Source organism: Clupea harengus, chromosome 16, assembly GCF_900700415.2.
Source record: "Clupea harengus chromosome 16, Ch_v2.0.2, whole genome shotgun sequence".
Taxonomy (NCBI): Eukaryota; Metazoa; Chordata; class Actinopteri; order Clupeiformes; family Clupeidae; genus Clupea; species Clupea harengus.
In genome coordinates, this window is record NC_045167.1 from 1,685,898 (window position 1) to 1,699,975 (window position 14,078).

At 39.7% G+C, this 14,078-nt stretch overlaps 1 protein-coding gene across 1 annotated transcript; it reads left to right on the forward strand.

The window, feature by feature from the left end:
* Window positions 1–1,258: 1,258 nt before the first annotated feature.
* Window positions 1,259–13,786, forward strand: il17rel (interleukin 17 receptor E-like). Its single transcript, XM_031582759.1, has 18 exons — window positions 1,259–1,620; window positions 3,252–3,279; window positions 3,573–3,716; window positions 4,006–4,112; window positions 4,329–4,443; window positions 4,544–4,588; window positions 4,702–4,841; window positions 7,419–7,490; window positions 7,602–7,656; window positions 7,791–7,954; window positions 8,227–8,271; window positions 8,394–8,451; window positions 8,636–8,781; window positions 10,572–10,637; window positions 10,725–10,782; window positions 11,652–11,792; window positions 11,881–11,943; window positions 12,040–13,786. Exons 1-18 carry the CDS (start codon window positions 1,522–1,524, stop codon window positions 12,213–12,215), a joined length of 1,722 nt encoding a protein of 573 aa, XP_031438619.1. The 5' UTR covers window positions 1,259–1,521; the 3' UTR covers window positions 12,216–13,786.
* The last annotated feature ends 292 nt before the right edge of the window (window positions 13,787–14,078 follow it).

The following is a 14,078-nucleotide window of genomic DNA, read 5'->3' on the forward strand; positions in this document are numbered from 1 at the left end:
CTGTGGTACAGACCGAATAATGAGATACTTTATAAAGTAGGGCTGAGCAAATACTCAGCAAAGTCATTCCCCATGCGACTGTGCAAAGGAGGCTCCCTAATAATTCTCAATGACTTCCTATCATATAGGAATTAATACGAGAACAAAGTACTATTCTTTTTTTATAATAAAGAATAGTAATGATATACTTCAATTTCAAGCATAATCTGAGTTGATATAAAAGGAGAACAGCTAAATTTAGACAAATAGATGACGTATTGACACATTATTTTAAAAGAACAGTCTATTGTACCAAAGTTGCTTTGAAACTGCTGTAATTTCTTGTTTTGAAGGTAATACAGTAATGCATCCAGTAGATGGAGGCCTTTCTCAGGTCAACATATTAAGCCATTGCAGAATGTGATGATCATTTCTAATAATTAGCAAAGAGGTTGTGAAATGGTTGGTGGGTTGTATTCCTGTTGAAAAGAGCAATTTCTGTAGAAGAAAAAACAAAAGCAAGGCATTCTGTAAGTCACAGAAATAGGCATGATACTTTTAATCTTACATAATGTACACCAGGAAGTACAAATACCTACTGCAGGGGACAGGTAGGAACAAGTCCTTTCCCGACAATGGTCTATTTCCAGTCCAGTTGGATAATTTGTGGTGGTTAAAATGTTTTGATATTTTGGAATGCCTTGTGTGTGTACTGCAGTCTAGGGAAATTACTATAATCTCTACATCTTAAGGATAATGTCATTTATCATCCATTCTGTGACTGTCTTAATTAGACACAAAGCAAACAGTTTGAGTGAGTGTTATCTATAACATGGGATAACATATGGCACGCCATGGGACAGTGACATTTCAAAACAGGATCAAGCCAAATGAGGAACTTCATAATGCCCTTTAACAAAGTTCTCCTTTCCAAATAAACAGAGTGTGACCTTTAACCAAACTTAAGACTTCCTTTTAACTCTGACGATAAGTGGGACTGATCTCAAAGGTTGTGACTGCAGTGAATTGAAAACACACAAGTGTGTTTTAACACCAATCATCACCTTGTTATGCTTCTGAATGTGATGCCTGGACACTTTCAAAGATTACAGTGAGGACATAATGATACCAGATAAATAATGAGTTACATCCAGTAGCCTGTGGGAGGTAATATGTGTGTGTGTGTGTGTGTGCGTGCGTGTGTGTGCGTGTGTGTGGAAGGAGGAGAAACAACTGAGAGAGAGGTGGAGACTACTGTTCATTGACATATTTATAACGGCACAGAGCTTTCTTGAGATGTGTTGGCTCCGGGTCCTCAGCTGTTATCTCAGAAGCCTATTATAATGATGGACTTTTAGGAAATATTAACTGAGATATTTAACAATAATATTTGTATTTGCCATCCTTGAGTGGTGGCACAAATCTAAAATGTTTAGTGATCAGCAGTTTTTTTTTATTACGAGTTAAACTATCTTTAACGTTTAAGGATTTCTCTTTAAAGTCCGGTGTCAGATTAGGCCGTGCAGCAAAGACTGTCAGAAGATGAGATCTGCCTTATTGATGCTTATGTGTCTCCACAGTTGTGTGTCACATGGTTACAGAATTGAGAACATCCAGCAGTGTGGAGCACACTGTAATAAGGTAGTGTACTATTTATGTCTACTTCTTCTCTTAAAACTAGAGCTGCGGTCATTGTAAACTGTATCTGGTGTCATAGAAAAGACCATTTGTATGTCAGTTTGGAAAAAGTTTTCTAATACATTTTCTGCATGTGCAATGCATAGATATGTTTCTGCATGTCACCAGTCAAGATGTGGTAATACTAACACTTCCCCTACACAGTTATGACCACTATGCTTTAAAGTAGAACAATGAATATCATGATAACTCAGTCTGCAATGTCATACTTGCTAATCATTTGGGCATTGGATATGACTCATGTTGATGGTGCTGAGAATGACATCACTTATTGTACTTGGAATCATAGTGAGTTGAGTCATAGCTGAGGCATAGTAAATCAGGTGGTTATGGGAAAGGGTTGTGGACAAACACTCTGTCTCGTTTGGGCTCTGTATAACCCCTTGAGACAATTTCAATTGTTACTGGCACTAATGATTAAGAATTTAAATAGATCTTCCTTACTGTAATTTGAAGTGGTAAACAAGGGCTGTGTCATATCTACTCTCTCTCTCTCTCTCTCTCTCTCTCTCTCTCTCTATCTTTCTCTCTCTCTCTCTCTCTCTCTCTCTCTCTATATATATATATATATAAAGTGTGCATATACCATATCACCAAGAATCAGTTTTATTAAGGTGATAACTTTTATTCAAATGGAGACAACATGTTCATGACTGAGAATATTTCCAAATGAGTTTAGTGAAAGACTACTGAAAAGGAATTTAAAAAAATGACTTCTATGAACTATTTATTAGATTCTAGCAGTTCTCTTCCAAGAACACTAACACTAACAAGAATACCTGGTCTTCCAAGAACACTAACAAGAATACCTGGTCAATATATAATATATATATAAAGTCCACAATGTGTCTTCCTTTACTGTTATCTGTGTAAGGGAAGACATTTATCCAAACCAAACTTTCACCTCAATTATATTTAGATACTAAAAGAGTCAGGGCGCTCTAGTGGGGTGCCCAGGACAGGTGGAGTGTGGTCACTGGGTCACCATCAGATGCGTTGTGTGCAGTTGAGCTCATGAGCTCTCCACTGTCATCTAGCTATTCAAAAACAGTTAATAAACCTCCACTGTCATCTAGCTTTTAAAAAACAGTTAATAAACCTCCACTGTCATCTAGCTATTCAAAAACAGTTAATAAACCAAAATAGGAATGTTTTGATTTCTATGGCAGTAACGGATGAACCCCACCCTGAGCACAGAAACAACACGTTACACTCAGAGAGAAAAAAACCTTTAGTGTCAATGATACCAGGATGTAGTAGCCCACAGTCGCCTGGGTAAACCCCTACAATTGAACATTTCCTCATACACATGTAATCTCCAACCACACACATTGCGCAGCTAGGATATGCAAATCATCACTCTGATAAAGCATTTTCTGTGGTGTTTTGATGACACATCATCTTCAGATACACATGTCAAAGTTGTTTTCATTTAAATGTGTGATTTACAACCGAACACATTGCATAACTAGCATATGCAAATCATTACTCTGATAAAGCTTTGTTTGTGGTGGTTTGAAGACATCATTTTCAGATGCACATGTCAATGTTTTTAGTTTTTTGTCTCCTTCTAGGGATTGCTCTGTAAATCCAAACGTTCTTGTGAGTATTAGTTTCCTCATTTTATTCATTTCTACACAATTTCCACATACTTGAGTATCTTTAGCCATAAGAACTAAGATTAGTAAGATGTAGAAAAACCTTTCTCTCTCAGTCCCCTCATGCAAACTACTGACGAGACCTTAATGAATGTAATTTACATACATATTTAACCAACCTGTTATTTCAAAATGTTAAATAAGATTTCAAAATAAAACCAAGTCTTTAATGAACCATGTCAATGTAAGAGATTTTTCACAGACTTTTTACTGATTTCTTTTTTTTACTGAAAGCAGTTTCTTTTGCACGATGCAAGAAACCGCCCAAAGGCCTCCAGGACAATGTATTCCTCAACATGAGTGTCTCCACGGTGATGAAGTGTGAGGGGCGGCAGCAGTGCTCACCTTTTCTCCAAGTGAGCAGCACTTTGTTGATGAATGGTATGAAGCACTTCCGACCGTTTCAAAACTGAACAGCCGCCTGTCAGGCGTCACGTATGACACTTTCACTGAATGTTTAATGGTTGGCTACTGAGAGGTCATGACACCTCAGATGTCAACAAAAAAGTGACCCTTGTTCTGTGCAGTTTCCCTGTTAGAATATCTCATAATGATGAATCAGGTTAGTCATTGCAAGGGCGCAGCCTTCCAATGAAATCTGCATGAACTGCACAGGGGATGTTTGTGACGGTGAGGAAGGGGTGACGACTAATAGGGATTTCTTTCTCAGAACACGTGAAGGGCATTTCCATGTGCACAATGGCAGCAGGCATGATGGAACGATGCAGGACTCTTAGGTTCCCCAAAGCAGCACTGAAACGGCTCAGTGCACGGCAGGTACACTGCGCCAGTCAGATACAGATTTGCACATCTACAGATATGACTGACAGTAGTAAAAGTAGTCTTGCAGTGGCTTCAGATATGGATGGTTTCAAGTTCACCGCAAGCAATTCTAGTTAACAGTTCAGACTGTATTATATGTCTTCTACAAGATTGCTGCACAATTAAACATATTAATTTAATCTATTTTGGTTTTGGTTCTCTCCACATCAGGTTGAAGTTCAAGACAACTGCTTTGAAGTAGGTGTAGGACAGGATCTCCGTGTGACACTGAAAACACTGCCTGAATTCTGCAATTCGAGTGTTTCCAAAACCCACAATGTCCCAGGTGAGGGAAATGAAACAGACATGATTTGACTTGCATAGTCTTTTGTTTGGTATGAATGCCATCTACGTTACAGTGATTCAATCCTTTATTCTCATTTCAGGATGCAGCCATGTTGACCTTCAAGGCAATGTCCCAGAGTGCATTGGTGATTTTCAAGAACTAATATTCATTTGAATCATTTTCTATCTCTTCTATCTATTTACGTACAGGATCACTTATTTCTCACTTGAGTCTGTAATCTTTATGTCACTGTGGTAGCGGGGAAAATAACATACCAGCTGGACTCTGATAGAAGAGAGTTGTCTGTGTCAGTGACGGACATGCTGGAGAACACAGACTACAACCTCAGGCTGTGTCACAAGGGATACCTCTGCCGTGGGACTGGAGCCTATGAACTTGTGAGTCCTGTTTTCTAACTCTGCAAAACTCAATAACATTTATCATTCTACATCATGAAAATGTTGCTTTTTAAAATGTAACATTTTTTAGAGAATATATCATTCATTCATTCATTCATTCATTCATTCATTCAACCTTTATTTAATTCTCAGGAATACATTGAGAGTAGCCCTCATTTGATACTGAGATTACAAATACAAATAAAACATAATAAAATAGATAATTAAACATAGTGAACAAACAAAAGCAATAAAATAACTTCAAAAGACAGATAAAATTACCAGCTCAAATCGCTTAAAAGTTACCGGCGGGGAGGTTTGTGATCATGGTTTTAAATGGTCTGTATGAAAGTAGAGAACGATAAAAAAGTGTGTTGAAGATCATTCCAGGATGTTGGGGCATTAAAACAAAAGACTGACATGAGTTCGGAGTGAACATGAGGGACATTGAAACAAAAGACTGACATTCCCAGTTCGGAGTGTACATGAGGGACCTCAAGCATGAGCCAGTCATTTGAGCGGGTTTGACAGGGTTCAAAATTCCAGTCCAGTATCATTGAGATATAAGGTGGTAGCTTTCCGACAATGGCCTTACAGATAAACAGAAACCAATGTTTATTTCACCTTTCTTCTAGAAATGACCAACCCACTTAATCATTGTGGACACAATGGTGACTACCATAGCCATCACCAGTAAGACATCTAGAACGTGCCCCTGGGGTTTAAGGGTGGAGGGAGCAGCATTTCTGTAAATGACTCCTAATCTTCTTAGTCCAACACTGAAATGAAAACTACTTCAACAATCCTTTCCCTACTAATCATAGGGAAGCTGGTTTTGTTTCTGTAAAATAAGTTACAGTTTTTGGTCACAGTTGACTGACAATTTTGTCTATATGGTAATTAAACGTAAGATTCTTACCAAGCTGGATGCCAAGATATTTGTATTCAGCGACTCTCTCACTGTTAAATCCATTTGCAGTGGATATGCAAACTATTATAATCAATATTTCTGGCTCTAGTTTAACATTAATAAGAGCTTCCTGAAGAGCATTAAAGGAAAGTTGCAGGTTCTCAATGGCTAGTTGAGTAATACAATACAATAGTGTCATCGGTGTAAATATGAACTAGAGATCATTAATATAAATGGTGAATAGGACAGGACCCAAAACTTATCCTTATGGAACACCCTTTGTTACCGGCAAGGATTCAGACTTGACATTTCCTGACTTCACACACTGAGGCCTCTGAAACCAATCACAAACATTACCATCCAAACCAATATTATATCATCTTTGTAGGTACAATAGATGATGAATTGTATCAAATGCTCTTGACAGATCCACAAAAAGGGCAACACAGTGTTTCTTATTATCTAAAGCAGATACTATATTATTTGTAACTACTGTGGTAGCTGAGATAGTGCTGTGATTAGTACTAAATCCAGTTAGGTGCGGACCTAATACTGAGTGACTTGGAAGAAATGTCTTGAGTTGGTTGTTAACCAAAGATTCCGAGATTTGTGCTAAACTGGGTAATCTGGAGATTGGATGGTAATTATTTAAATAATCTCCATCACCTACTTTATGTAAAAGAATGACATGGGCCAATTCTCAGACACTAGGAAATCTGCCCGATGAGATAGAAAGATTACAAATATATGTGAATTACTCCATGATAACTGGAGCGGACAGTCTCAGGAAAAGGGGATCTCATTTATCCTCTCCAGTTGAACTGCTGGTATCAATGGCTTCACGGAACACATTGACCAGACACTGGTGCCGGCAGCATTGACCGGTCACAGAACAGACTCTGGTGCTCCCCTAGTGGTACTAGCCAGTATTAGCACACAACCTCAAGAATGACCAGTTTGAGCTACAACGCCCTCTCCTTTTTTCTCATCATAGTGTCATTTTCATGCTAAAAAAAGAACACATAAATGAAATAAATAACAAAAGGATAGAATAGGATATTGGACAATGTGCACAAAAGTGCAAAAAAATATGGGTTATTAGCCCACCTTCAATGGAATCCTTTTCTTGAAATATCAGATCACTACATGCTCTTACTGCAAACATGAATTAATATCAGATCACTACATGCTCTTACTGCAAACATGAATTAATATCAGATCACTACATGCTCTTACTGCAAACATGAATTAATATCAGATCACTACATGCTCTTACTGCAAACATGAATTAATATCAGATCACTACATGTTCTTACTGCAAACATGAATTAATATCAGATCACTACATGCTCTTACTGCAAACATGAATTAATATCAGATCACTACATGCTCTTACTGCAAACATGAATTAATATCAGATCACTACATGCTCTTACTGCAAACATGAATTAATATCAGATCACTACATGCTCTTACTGCAAACATGAATTAATATCAGATCACTACATGTTCTTACTGCATACATGAATTAATATCAGATCACTACATGCTCTTACTGCAAACATGAATTAATATCAGATCACTACATGTTCTTACTGCATACATGAATTCATGCCTGCCATTACCCAGTTAGACTTGACAGTGGTATTTTCTGTTTGCATTTCCAGTTGAAAAAGGAGGATCCAGTAAAGAATGCAGTGCTGCAGTATGCCAGACCACTGCCTTGTTTGTGCATTGAGGTAACTAATTACAGTGTGCAACTTTTGGTTGCATATTATGGAAATAATAACCTGAAATAATATGTATGGGAGTTAACTAGAATCACAATGGAATTCTCTTTCATTTTACAGGGTTGGTCCTCTGTGTTTGATGCACCTCGAATCCAAGTCTGCCCCTTTAAGAATAGTATGTTTATCTTTCTGAGTTGACAGAAATTCTGAAAAAGATGATCCTGTATTTTGATACAGGATTTTAAACTGTGTTCCTACAACAGAAGTTGATTAATGATATGGTATGGTTTGTGCAATGGTCTACCTTAGATATGGAGGAGTTGTGGTCTGGCGTGGCCTTTGATTCAGTACAGCAGATATTATCGTGGGAACCAGCATGCCAGACTGAGGTTGTCGTCACCTTGTGCCAAAAAACTGGAGAGAGTGTCTGTCAGAATCTGGCGGATGCATCTCAATCTGTTACCAAGGGGAAGGTGAGACATCGTGAATATATTCTTAGCATAATCACATTCTTACACTTTTGGACCCCAGTCTCCAATGGCATCATCATTTATTAAGCAACATTAATGAAAACCAGACTGAAGATTGGAAAGTTCTGATAAGAACAGAACACATGACACTTTCTGATGGTCATAAATGGCAGTGATCTCATCATATTCTTTTACCTTGTTGTTATGGGGAATACACACCACAACAAGTAATACATATACTGTGTAGTCATGTTTTATTTTGAATTTCATTTCAGGTTTTGTTCTCTACAGTGGATCCACACCCACAGCTTTGCATGAAGGTGACGTTTTGGGTTACTCTAGTGTCTGGTTTTATTTCCATAATGACGCAGAACCTCATGCTGATGTGAGTCACTCCGTGCTGACCTAAATTAAATCATCTCTGCTCTTTGTACTCCATTAGTTTACCACGAAAACGGCTTCCTGGATAAAGTGTCCATTTGCTGGTAGCAATTTTACAGGTAAATAGCCTATCCAGAGTCCATTTCCTAATTTCCAAGGACATCCCAATGTTCCACTCATAAAGTAGACATGTAGCACATACAGGTCCTGAGCCTAAACCCATTTGTTTGGCCATGCCGTCTCCTGAAAAAAAGAGTTGAGAGTGACTGAGATTATCTTATCATGCATCTTTATTGCTTTTAGCCTGGGACATAGGAGTGGTCATGGAGAATGTCACGCCACGGCTGCTGGTGACATCCAAGATCAGACCCACCCTTTCGCTGAGTGTGTGTAGGAGGACTGGGCCTGTGGCATGTGAGGAACACAACGATGTCATCACCTTCACCGCTGTGAGTCTTTCATTTCTAAGATTCAGATTACGTTTGGCCCAGTTGTTCAAAAAGTTTCCACTGAATCCGGATGATCTGGCGATCCCATGTTTTGCTATCCAGGATCAGGTTATTCATCTTACTTTCGTGCTGGTTTTTCAAAGCAACGTTGTATTGGACAACCCTGATCTAGATACAAACTTTTCAAGATGACCAAATCTGAATGATCAGTGCTCCAAATGGGACTACGTGTCACAATGTAGTCTACTATCTGCCAGATAAATCTGTTCTTCTGCTCTTCTTCAGTTTCTTGTTTAACAAGTGACTTATAGGCCGTTCCTGTGGTGAATTAAATGACTGGCTCTACTAGTGAGGGTCCGCTCTCTTCCTCAATAACTGGGGTGAGATCCAGAGTAAATGTTTCCTCTGCATTAGAATGAACTGGCTCGCTTTCCTCTACAATCATATTTACAACACCTTAAATCCCATGGGCTCACCGTCATATTTACAACACCTTAAATCCCATGGGCTCACGGTCATATTGACAACACCTTGTCCCATGGGGCGCTTGGTATTTTTTACCTCCAATAATGTCAAGAACCACATCACCTCTCCCAAAGGGCTTGTTGCCCTATGGATGTTTTTTGCTGCTTCTTTGTTGCCCTGGCCTTCAGCATCTTCCATCTAGATTCCACTTGCTCCATGGTCATCCTCTGGCCAGACCCCACGGCATTCCCATCCTGGGTGATTTCCTCCCAAATGTCTTTTCTCTTTCTGTGAGTCATTTCTCCACCCTTAGTGAAATGAAAGCTCCCTACTATTGAGGCATAATGGCTCCTAACCCCCTCCAGCAGTGGGTGGGTTTTCTGCAGCAGTGAAATTAAGTCCCTTCCAGTCCGTCCCTCTTTGGTGTTTCGAGTTTATATGCCTTGGGCGGATACCGGCAAAGGGTGCCTGCCGAACATACAAAACCACCAGAGCAACACACCATTGAGGAACTGTGTGCTTGGTTTTAATTTGGGAATCCTTTTATTAAGAACTTTGCAGGGCTTGTCAGGACAAAACGTCAACACAGAAAACCCCTAGGGGTCCCACTCTCGAACCCAAAAGCTACTGATGTTATCGACTGCACTCTTGTGCATACAAGCACCTCATGACAGGGAGTGGGAGGATGTCAACGAAAAGGGGAAAGCTCAGCATCAACCTCCAACGTGTGGGTGGGTCTGACATATCCTGAGGAAGAGGCCTAGACAGACAGCTCCAAACCAGCCGACCCAATGGCACAATATTAGAAGACAGGTCCTATCCACTCCTACCATGGCTGATGACCAATTTTCTTTGCAACAAAAAGAAACCTGAGCAGACATGCTTCAACGCTGCTCATTGTAAAACAAGTTCTGCAATAAAGCACTTAAATGGAGTTCTGAAGAAAAGCTTTCTATGCCTGGATTGTGAACAAATGAACTCTGAGTCCACCCTTGTTCTGAGGTCATGGTAATATACTTTGTTTGAATCAAAACTATCCCAGTCCTACTAAAAAGTTCAGATCAAAACCAAGATTGGATTTTTTTTCTTTTGAACAACCTATTTTCAAGATACGATCCAATCCGAAAACCAATTACTTGTATACAACTGGGCCCCGGATACATTTGATCTTTTCTGTAATCAGGTAATCAGTAGGAAAGTATGAATATATGAAAAGTGTTATCTACTTCCATTCACGACTACCTATGATGAGCAACATCTGAATGAAATCACAGACTTGCTGCTCTGAACACTGAATGACTCAATTTTCCCATCTTCTTTAACAGGTGAAATATCAATCGCTGGTGCCCAACCTCAGCTTGAGTATGTGTGCTCCAAACTGCTGCATTCAGGTAAGCTTCTTCTCTGCCATTTAGAGTATTTAGAATCTGTCAGAGGCATTCGCATAATATCTATCCTCCTGTTTTATTCTCTCACAGGCAAGAAGAGTTGATGTGAAGTATGCTGCCATTGTTCTCCACTGTGACTTCAGATTCAGTGAGTTCATACTTGCTAAACTGTTGAACTTGCAGAAGAATTTAGCTATTGACTGGGACTTAAATGTTGGCTTTGTAAGGACATTTTGGAAAATGCCTTTAGTGTTTTTGATAGAGGACAGGTTGTGTTGGAATGCAGCCCTTCATGATCCTTATCTGAGGTGGTATAAAGTTTCGATGCCAATGTGTGTTCCTGGTCGAATAATGGACCATTATTTCTGAATGGTCATGGTGTTTAGATGGCCATTCCCAGCTGTGTGTATGTGTGTGCGCGTGTGCATGCGTGTGTGTGTGCGTGCGTGTGCGTGCGTGTGTGTGCGTGTGTGTGCGTGCGCATGGGTGTTTGCGTGTGTGTGCTTGTGTGTGTGTGGAGTGGTTAGGGAGAGGTTAGAGGGAAGATATTTGATGTGGCTAATGTAACAATAAACACAAGGTCATTACAAGGTAATCACTGATGTGGGTGGCCAATAAACAGGCTGGCATTGCGGCCTCTGCTGCATATGCTGCTGCTGCTGAACAAATAAAACGAAAATAAAACATGACCAAAGCCGTGTGTACAAACAAACCCCATCCTAGGTGGTGTTGGGGAAGAAGGCGGGAGAGTTAGAAAACTCATCATGCTGTCCACCTGCTGCTTGGCGTCTATGCTGCAGGCACGAGTCTTCAAAGGGTAGTGTTGGACATGAGGAGAACACGATTGGCTCATGGTAGCAATGGAGAACCAACCAGCGCAGGCCCTCAGAGTTTCCTGACTGAATCCATTATTCACAGCATGTACAGTCCACTGGGAAACAGCAACATCCTGTCCTCCCTATAAGGATACAGTTGTGCTTCATTCTTTTAAAGTCTTTCCTGTGCCTGTCATTACAGCTGCCACTGGAGAGGCCCCAGGCTCCGTGCGGTCCGGTCCCCCCTGGGAGAGCGCCTGTTTCATTGCCCCAGCTGTGGGAGTTCTGACTGCACTGCTTGTGGCCATCCTCATGCTTGGGACTGCACTCACCACTATCATAGGTACACCTCTTTTTCAGGATTGTGGAAATGAACGTACTGCTCATTTTCAATTGAGATATCACTACTGACAAGTTACTACATTTTTCAGTTTATCAGAATCAATGCGGTGCGAAGATATGCCATGATATCAGCGCTAGTCAACACAATGCTGGTAGGTGGGTTTTGTGAATAGGTAGTAGTATCCAACCCTTGGCTGAAGACGAACTGCTCTCGTTTGACAATGGATTCTTCTCTCTCCTTTTTTCAGCCCAGTGCTCAACATCTGTCCATTGGCCCAGTCCAGGCTCAGTGAACGCATCTTCTGCTCACAACACACTGCCGCCCACTCACTATCACTACCCAGCTTTTGAAGATATACCTAATTTAGAGAACAACGAAAAAACAAATCTGCTGAATTGGGTCAAAAAAGATTCAACAGTTTAGTTGAAGTGCTGTCAATGTAAAGTTACTATCTCATGTAGGTGCTGATAATGAGTTTTAAGTCTTAAAGTTTTAAGACTGCAAGGATCCAACAATTACTTACACTAGTGTCAGTTGAGACCTAGGGCCCCATTTTGACAGCATAAACGGCAGCGCCAAAGGTAATTAATCAAAGGTTTGGTTGAAGCCAACCAAAAAGCAATGTTGAGCAATCTCTTTAAAACTGAATGGTTTAGATTACAGTGTAAGAAGATGGTTATATCGCCGCAGGTTCTGGACAGTGTTCACCAAGTGCTCTTTTACAAGGATTAAACCGTAGTGCTTCTTCTGTTGGTCAAAACTATTCAAATTCGTTGATACATATAATTGTAGCTGGCCGCATTCCTTCAAACTGGCTGTTATATTGTTATTCTGGGTATGTGATTTTGCTCACTTAGATTCCATGACAAGCTAGCGTTATTTTGGTTAAGATCAATATAGCCCATCTCATGTCCAATTTATTTAGGCCTTCATTGTAAAATGTCCAAACGTGCAATGTGCAAATATCAACACATGTGATACATATTAAATTTAATAATCTAAATTCGTCTAACGGAACACATTTGCAACTTCGGCGCTAGGTGCTGAAAAGAAAAAATGCATAGCTGGGCTGAAATGTGAAATGTTTCAGCAGACATTCTGGCACTTGCTGTGGTGTGGTGACTTATGGGAGCAGAAGAAGTCAGCTCTACTTTCTATAGAAGTAAAAGTTTTTAGATGATAACCCGGGTTTTCCGGGCTATTTATTTAAATATTTATTCTTTTTTAAAAGACTGCCAGGATAACATAATGCGCCACTCTTGCCAATGAAGGGAACGTTATATTTTTTGGCAGATAGATAAATCAGACTTGGTCACTGATGGTTTCTGATTGTCAGCCAGCTGTTTCCGCCAGCCGTTTTCACTGTCAAAATACGGCCCCTAATCTGAAAGAGTAACCTACTTATAATATTGTAGTTGCTGTAGTGGTTTCCAAATGTTAGTAGCATTACATCATCCAAATAATGGGTTTTTAAAAATGATGTCTGGCTTAGTTTAGTGTTAAAATGTTTGATGAGAGAAATTAGTGAATTAAGTGCCTTGTATGGTCGTCTGACTAATAATTCACTATGTACAGAAGCATAACACTGCCATTTGTATTGTAAGATATATTTTTTGTAATCTTTTTGTATCAAGTTCATATTTATTTATTCATGTATTCATCCGAGAACATAATTCCCTTGCAGTGGCACCCTGAGAAAAGGGACACTGAAACTTTAAAGGTGCAGTCCGCGATTCTAATCCCATCCACTTTATACACCGCCCTGGTGCTGCATATGAGAAACAGACTTAGTGGCTCAGACAGAGCCATAAACAGTCCCAACCAATCAACACGGTGCTTCAGGTGCACGGAAGGGGGAGGTGTCATTTGATTGGCTGTTCAGCTCAAGTATCAACAACCTTTGGGAAACCAAATCGTGGACTGCATCTTTAAGATAACATTGTTACTGTAATGGGAATGACACGTAAGTTGTTAATAAAACACATCTGATAAAACACGTGTGTTGTTTCAATAATATTTCACAGAACACTAACATCTTATTGATGTTATTTCTATGTCTGTGTAGGTAGTATGTCCTACTTGTAGATCAGCTGGAAGTCTGATTAAGCACTATTGTAATCTAAATATATTTCACCCCTGTTGTTCTTATTCTCAAAGTACAGAAGCAATGCAAGTCTATTCTAATTCCACTGAAAGTATGCATAATGTACAACAATATCCAGTGTATATTGGATTGGGCTGAGTGAATTTACACTTTTGTGCTTTTTTGTGCAATTAAAACATTCA

What these genes read in the sequence shown, in the direction of transcription:
- il17rel (XM_031582759.1), top strand. Translation starts at nt 1,522, where the DNA reads ATGAGATCTGCCTTATTGATGCTTATGTGTCTCCACAGTTGTGTGTCA. An exon ending in ATGTCATCACCTTCACCGCT is followed by an intron (nt 8,782 to 10,571) that starts GTGAGTCTTTCA and finishes CTTCTTTAACAG; the next exon opens with GTGAAATATCAATCGCTGGT. An exon ending in TGCACTCACCACTATCATAG is followed by an intron (nt 11,793 to 11,880) that starts GTACACCTCTTT and finishes TACATTTTTCAG; the next exon opens with TTTATCAGAATCAATGCGGT.